This window comes from Dipodomys merriami, unplaced genomic scaffold, assembly GCF_024711535.1.
Source record: "Dipodomys merriami isolate MVZ:Mamm:240054 unplaced genomic scaffold, mDipMer1.0.p SCAF_730, whole genome shotgun sequence".
Taxonomy (NCBI): Eukaryota; Metazoa; Chordata; class Mammalia; order Rodentia; family Heteromyidae; genus Dipodomys; species Dipodomys merriami.
In genome coordinates this window covers 483,800-491,299 of record NW_027206325.1, presented here as the reverse complement: position 1 = coordinate 491,299, position 7,500 = coordinate 483,800, and the positions used below count along the sequence as shown (strand labels likewise).

General features: G+C 49.9%; 1 protein-coding gene across 2 annotated transcripts in view; it reads left to right on the top strand.

Moving 5' to 3' along the window:
- Positions 1-7,500, top strand: part of Anos1 (anosmin 1) — a 40,781-nt gene that overhangs the window by 21,306 nt on the left and 11,975 nt on the right. For both annotated transcript variants that reach the window (XM_070009291.1, XM_070009290.1), the window contains exon 8: positions 659-753. In XM_070009291.1, the coding sequence (XP_069865392.1) occupies positions 659-753 (95 nt within the window). The remainder of the gene's footprint in view (positions 1-658; positions 754-7,500) is intronic.

Below are 7,500 nucleotides of genomic sequence, written 5' to 3'. Positions count from 1 at the left end.
ATGGATGGATGGATAGGTGCATGGATGGGTGGATGGATGGATGGATGGGTGGATGGATGGGTGGATGGATGGATGGATGGGTGGATGGATGGATGGATGGATGGATGATGGATGGGTGGATGGATGGATGGGTGGATGGGTGGATGGATGGGTGGATGGATGGGTGGGTGGATGGGTGAATTGATGAATGGATGGATTGATGGCTGGGTGGATGGATGGATGGGTGGATGGATGGATGGATGGATGGATCAGTGGATGGATGGATGGATGGATGGTTAGAAGGATGGATGGATGGGTGGATGGATGGATTGATGGAGGGATAGAGGGATGAGACCGTTTTCTGGGAGTCTTGCGTCTTGAACTCAGGGTGCCGTCTCCCAGCTCTCACTGAGCCAGGGCTTCATGTTCGCTTTTGGCTGATCCTCAGCAGACCTTTCCTGGTCCCTGGCTGGTTTCGAATCCGCGACCCTCTGGATCTCAGCCTGCTGAGTAGCTGGGATGAGAGGGGTGAGCCCCAGGCCTATAGCCTGGTCCTGGGTTCAAGGCCATTCAAAAACAATCCTTTCCCCCCCCCCCCCAATCCTAGACTCTGCGTTTCTGTGAGGAAAGTTGACCCCCGGCGTTGGTTGATGGCTTTGTGTGCCCTTTGACCTTGTAGGCTCCAAGGTCAGCAAGTACCAGGTGGAGTGGTCTCCCGAAATCTGCGCCCAAAACCAAACGGCCGGGCAGGGACCCTGGTACATCTCCACCCAGGTAAGGAAAACGTTGTTACTGTTTTGAATTGGATGGATGGGTGGATGGGTGGATGGATGGATGGATGGATGGATGGATGGATGGATGAGTGGATGGGTGGATGGATGGATGGGTGGATCGATGGATGGATGGGTGGATGGATGGATGGGTGGATGGATGGATGGATGGGTGGATGGATGGATGGATGGATGGGTGGATGGATGTCTGGATGGATGGATGGATGAGTGGATGGATGGATGGATGGATGGATGGGTGGGTGGATGGATGGATGGATGGATAGATGGGTGGGTGGATGGATGGATGGGTGGGTGGAAGGATGGGTGGATGGATGGATGGGTGGGTGGATGGATGGATGGATGGGTGGATGGATGGGTGGATGGATGGATGGGGGGATGGATGGATGGATAGATGTGTTGATGGATGGATGGGAGGATGGATGGATGGATGGGTGGGTGGATGGGTGGATGGGTGGATGGGTGGATGGATGGGTGGGTGGAACAATGGATGGGTGGATGGATGGATTTTTGAATGGATGGATGGTTGGATGGGTGCATGGATGGATGGATGGATGGATGGATGGAAGGATGGATGGATGGATGGATTTGTGGATGGATCGATGGATGGGTGGATGTCTGGGTGGGTGGATGGATGGATGGATGGATGGATGGGTGGATGGATGGAAGGATGAGTGGATGGGTGGATGGATGCCTGGTGGATGGAAGGATGGATGAATGGATGGATGGATGGATGGATGGGTGGATGGATGGATGGGTGGATGGATGGATGGATGATGGATGGATGGATGATGGATGGGTGGATGGATGGATGGATGGATTTGTGGATGGATGGATGGATGGATGGATAGACGTGTTGATGGATGGATGGGAGGATGGATGGATGGATGGATGGGTGGATGGATGGATGGGTGGATGGATGGGTGGATGGATAGATGGATGCATGGGTGGATGGATGGATGGGTTGGTGATTGAGTGGATGGATGGATGGATGGATGAGTGGGTGGATGGATGGATGGGTGGATGGATGGATTACTGGATGGATCGATGGATGGATGGATGGATGGGTGGATGGATGGAACAATGGATGGATGGATGGATGGATGGATGGATGAATGGATGGATGAGCTGGCTTTGAACCAGGATCCATGGGATCTCGGCCTCCTGAGCATCTGGTGTGACAGTCCCGACCCCCCCACCTCCGGCCTCGGGTCCCTCTTTCATTTCCATAGTGATGACCTGGTGATATGCACAGATATGCAAATCATATGCAAAATGCCCTACCCAGAAGGCTTTCTGGGCCAACCATGGGGGAGTCTTCCAGGCCGAGGCTCAACAGTTAGAAAGCCGTTGGATTTCCGAGGATTCTAGAGAATTCTAGAGGCTTCCTGTCCAGGGGCCCAGGGAGAATGGAAGGATCAGAATTGCTCCAACGGGTGGATCTAGAACCTTCCGTGTGTGTGTCTGTGTGCGTGCATATATTTATGACTACATGCATGTAGGTGACCACATGAATGTCATTATATTCATGTATGTGATTACATGCACGTGTTTGACTGTGCACATGTATGTGACCGTATGCATGCATGTAACTGTACATGTATGTGGCTATGCATGTATGACGATGTATACTTATCTGACTGCATGCGTGTATGTGACCATGTGCATGCGTGTGACTGTACATGTATGTCACCATGTGCATGTATGTGATTACATGCACGTGTTTGACTATGCACATGTATGTGACCGTATGCATGCATGTAACTGTACATGTATGTGGCTATGCATGTATGACGATGTATACTTATGTGACTGCATGCATGTATGTGACCATGTGCATGCGTGTGACTGTACATGTATGTGACCATATGCATGTATGTGATTACATGCACGTGTTTGACTATGCACATGTATGTGACCGTATGCATGCATGTAACTGTGCATGTATGTGACTATGCATATATGACGGTGTATACTTATGTGACTGCATGCATGTATGTGACCATGTGCATGTGTGTGACTGTACATGTATGTGACCGTATGCATGCATGTAACTGTACATGTATGTGGCTATGCATGTATGACGGTGTATACTTATGTGACTGCATGCATGTATGTGACCATGTGCATGTGTGTGATTACATGCACGTGTTTGACTGTGCACATGTATGTGACCGTATGCATGCATGTAACTGTACATGTATGTGGCTATGCATGTATGACGGTGTATACTTATGTGACTGCATGCATGTATGTGACCATGTGCATGTGTGTGATTACATGCACGTGTTTGACTGTGCACATGTATGTGACCGTATGCATGCATGTAACTGTACATGTATGTGGCTATGCATGTATGACGATGTATACTTATCTGACTGCATGCGTGTATGTGACCATGTGCATGCGTGTGACTGTACATGTATGTCACCATATGCATGTATGTGATTACATGCACGTGTTTGACTATGCACATGTATGTGACCGTATGCATGCATGTAACTGTACATGTATGTGACTATGCATGTATGATGATGTATACTTATCTGACTGCATGCATGTATGTGACCATGTGCATGTGTGTGACTGTACATGTATGTGATCGTATGAATGCATGTAACTGTACATGTATGTGACTATGCATGTATGACGATGTATACTTATGTGACTGCATGCGTGTATGTGACCATGTGCATGCGTGTGACTGTACATGTATGTGACCATGTGCATGTGTGTGATTACATGCACGTGTTTGATTATGCACATGTATGTGACCGTATGCATGCATGTAACTGTACATGTATGTGGCTATGCATGTATGACGGTGTATACTTATGTGACTGCATGCATGTATGTGACCATGTGCATGTGTGTGACTGTACATGTATGTGACCGTATGCATGCATGTAACTGTACATGTATGTGGCTATGCATGTATGACGGTGTATACTTATGTGACTGCATGCATGTATGTGACCATGTGCATGTGTGTGATTACATGCACGTGTTTGACTGTGCACATGTATGTGACCGTATGCATGCATGTAACTGTACATGTATGTGACTATGCATGTATGACGATGTATACTTATGCGACTGCATGCATGTATGTGACCATGTGCATGCGTGTGACTGTACATGTATGTCACCATATGCATGTGTGTGATTACATGCACGTGTTTGACGATGCACATGTATGTGATCGTATGAATGCATGGGACTGGGTCCATGTATGTGATCGTGTGCACGTGTGTGACTTGCACACGTCGGGGACACCGTGCACGCATGTACCGCACGCCGGGTCCGTGTGCGTGTGGACGCCGTGGAAGGTTCTGGATCAGCCGTGGGGGGGTCGGTCGTGATGTCACGTCTGGCCGGGTCAGGGGTCGGGGGTCGGGCGTGACTCGGTTTCTCTGTGTTGGGTGGGGACATCACCCAGAGGTCAGGGGTCAGGGGTCGGTCCTAGGTCAGAGGTCACAGGTCGGCCTGGGCTGCTGAATGGGCCTGTGTGGCTGACCTGGGCGCCTCTCTCTCCCCCCCTCCCTCCGTCTGTCCGTCCGTCCGTCTGTCTGTCTGTCCTGTCTGTCTGTCCATCTGTCTGTCTGCCTGTGACCCTGTCTGTCTGTCTGTCTCTGTCTGTCTGTCTGTCTCTGTCTGTCTGTCTCTCTCTCTTTTTCTCTGTCCTTCTCTCTACTTCTGTCTGTCTGTCTGTCTTGTCTGTCTGTCCCCATCTCTGTGCCTGTCTGTCTGTCTGTCTGTCCATCTGTCTGTCTGTCTGTCTGTCTTGTCTTTCCATCTGTCCATTCGTCTGTCCGTCTGTCCTGTCTGTCCTGTCTGTCCATCTGTCTGTCTGCCTGTGACCCTGTCTGTCTCTGTCTGTCTGTCTCTCTCTCTTTTTCTCTGTCCTTCTCTCTACTTCTGTCTGTCTGTCTGTCCGTCTGTCTTGTCTGTCTCTCCTGTCTTTCTGTCTGTCCCTCTGTCTGTCTGTGTCCCTGTCTGTCTGTCTCTCTTTTTCTCTGTCCTTCTCTCTACTTCTGTCTGTCCATCTGTCTGTCTGTCTGTCTTGTCTGTCCATCTGTCTGTCTGTCCATCTGTCTGTCCATCTGTCTGTCTGTCCATCTGTCTGTCTGTCTGTTTGTCCCCATCTCTGTGCCTGTCTGTCCATCTGTCTGTCCGTCTGTCTTGTCTGTCCATCTGTCTGTCCGTCTGTCCATCGGTCTTGTCTGTCCATCTGTCTTGTCTGTCCATCTGTCTGTCCGTCTGTCTGTCTGTCCATCTGTCTGTCTGTCCATCTGTCTGTCCGTCTGTCTTGTCTGTCCATCTGTCTGTCTGTCCATCTGTCTTGTCTGTCCATCTGTCTATCTGTCCATCTGTCTGTCCATCTGTCTTGTCTGTCCATCTGTCTGTCTGTCTGTCCATCTGTCTGTCCATCTGTCTGTCTGTCTGTCCATCTGTCTGTCCATCTGTCTGTCTGTCTGTCCATCTGTCTTGTCTGTCCATCTGTCTGTCTGTCCATCTGTCTGTCCATCTGTCTGTCCGTCTGTCCATCTGTCTTGTCTGTCCATCTGTCTGTCCATCTGTCTTGTCTGTCCGTCTGTCTGTCCATCTGTCTGTCTGTCCATCTGTCTGTCTTGTCTGTCCATCTGTCTGTCCGTCTGTCCGTCTGTCTTGTCTGTCCATCTGTCTGTCCGTCTGTCCATCTGTCTGTCTGTCCATCTGTCTGTCTGTCCATCTGTCTGTCCATCTGTCTGTCCGTCTGTCCGTCTGTCTTGTCTGTCCATCTGTCTGTCTGTCCATCTGTCTTGTCTGTCCATCTGTCTTTCTGTCCATCTGTCTGTCCATCTGTCTGTCCATCTGTCTGTCTGTCTGTCTGTCCCCATCTCTGTCCCTGTCTGTCTCTCTCCATTTCACTGTCTCTCTTGTCTTTCTGTCTGTCCATCTGTCCCTCTGTCTGTCCCTCTACTGTCTGTCTGTCTCTCTCTCTCTTTTTCTCTGTCCTTCTGTCTGTCCCCATCTCTCTGTCTGTCCCTCTGTCTGTGTCCCTGTCTGTCTGTCTCTCTTTTTCTCTGTCCTTCTCTCTACTTCTGTCTGTCTGTCTGTCTTGTCTGTCTGTCCCCATCTCTGTGCCTGTCTGTCTGTCTCTCTGTTCATCTGTCTGTCTGTCTGTCTGTCTGTCCCCATCTCTGTGCCTGTCTGTCTGTCTCTCTGTTCATCTGTCTGTCTGTCTGTCTGTCCATCTGTCTGTCTGTCTGTCTGTCTTGTCTGTCCGTCTTGTCTGTCCATCTGTCTGTCTGTCCATCTGTCTGTCCATCTGTCCATCCGTCTGTCCGTCTGTCTTGTCTGTCCATCTGTCTGTCTGTCTGTCCCCATCTCTGTCCTTGTCTGTCTGTCTGTGTCCCTGTCTTCTGTCTCTCTCCATTTCACTGTCTCTCTGTCTGTCTGTCTGTCTGTCTCTCTGTCCATCTGTCCCTCTGTCTGTCCCTCTACTGTCTGTCTGTCCGACTGTCTCTTTTTCTCTGTCCTTCTGTCTGTCCCATCTGTCTCTCTGTCTATCCCTCTGTCTGTCTCTTTCTGTCTGTCTGTATCCCTGTCTGTCTGTCTGTCTCTCTGTCCTTCTGTCTGTCTCTCTCTCTCTGTCCATCTGTCTCTCTCTGTCCTTCTGTCTGTCTCTCGCTGTCTGTCTCTCTCTCCTTCTGTCTGTCTGTCTCTCCTCTTTCTCTGTCTCTCTGTCTCTGTCTGTCTCTCTCCTCTGTCCTTCTGTCTCTCTTTCTCGCTCTGTCTGTCTATCTGGCTCTCTCTCTCCTCTCTCTCCTTCTGTCTGTCCGTCTGTCTGTCTGTCTCTCCTCTCTTTGTCTGTCTGTGTATCCCCATCTGTCTGCCTTTCTGTCTATCTGTGTCCCTGTGTGTCTGTCTGTGTCTCTTTTTGTCTGTCCTTCTGTCTGTCTGTCTCTCCTCTCTATCTGTATTGCTCTCTCCTGTCTGTCTATCTGTCTCTCTCTCTGCTCTCTGTCCTTCTGTCTGTCCGTCTGTCTCCTCTGAATCTCTCCATCTGTCTGTCTTTTCTCTCTTTATCTCTCTTTTTCTCTGTCTGTCTGTCTTTCTCTCCTGTCTGTCTCTCCTTCTGTCTGTCTCTTTCTCTGTCCTTCTGTCTCTCTTTCTCGTTCTGTCTGTCTGTCTCTTTTTCTCTGTCCTTGTGTCTTCTCTGTCCATCTGTCTGTCTGTCTGTCTCTCTCTGTCCGTCTGTCTGTCTGTCTGTCCATCTGTGTGTCTCTGTCTTTCTGTCTGTCTGTGTCCCTGTCTGTCTGTCTGTCCTTCTGTCTGGGTATGTGTCTCTCTCTCTGTCCGTCTGTCTCTCTCTGTCCTCCTGTCTGTCTCTGTCTGTCTGCCTCTCTCTCTGTCCGTCTGTCTGTGTCCCTGTCTGTCTGTCTCTGTCTGTCTGTCTGTCTCTCTGTCTGTCTCTCTGTCCATCTGTGTGTCTCTGTCTTTCTGTCTGTCTGTGTCCCTGTCTGTCTGTCTGTCCTTCTGTCTGGGTATGTGTCTCTCTCTCTGTCCGTCTGTCTCTCTCTGTCCTGCTGTCTGTCTCTGTCTGTCTGTCTCTCTGTCCGTCTGTTTGTCTCTCTGTCTGTCTGTCTGTCTGTCTGTCTGTCTGTCTGTCTGTCTGTCTGTCTGTCTGTGTCTCTGTCCATCTGTGTGTCTCTGTCTTTCTGTGTCCCTGTCCTTCTGTCTGTGTATG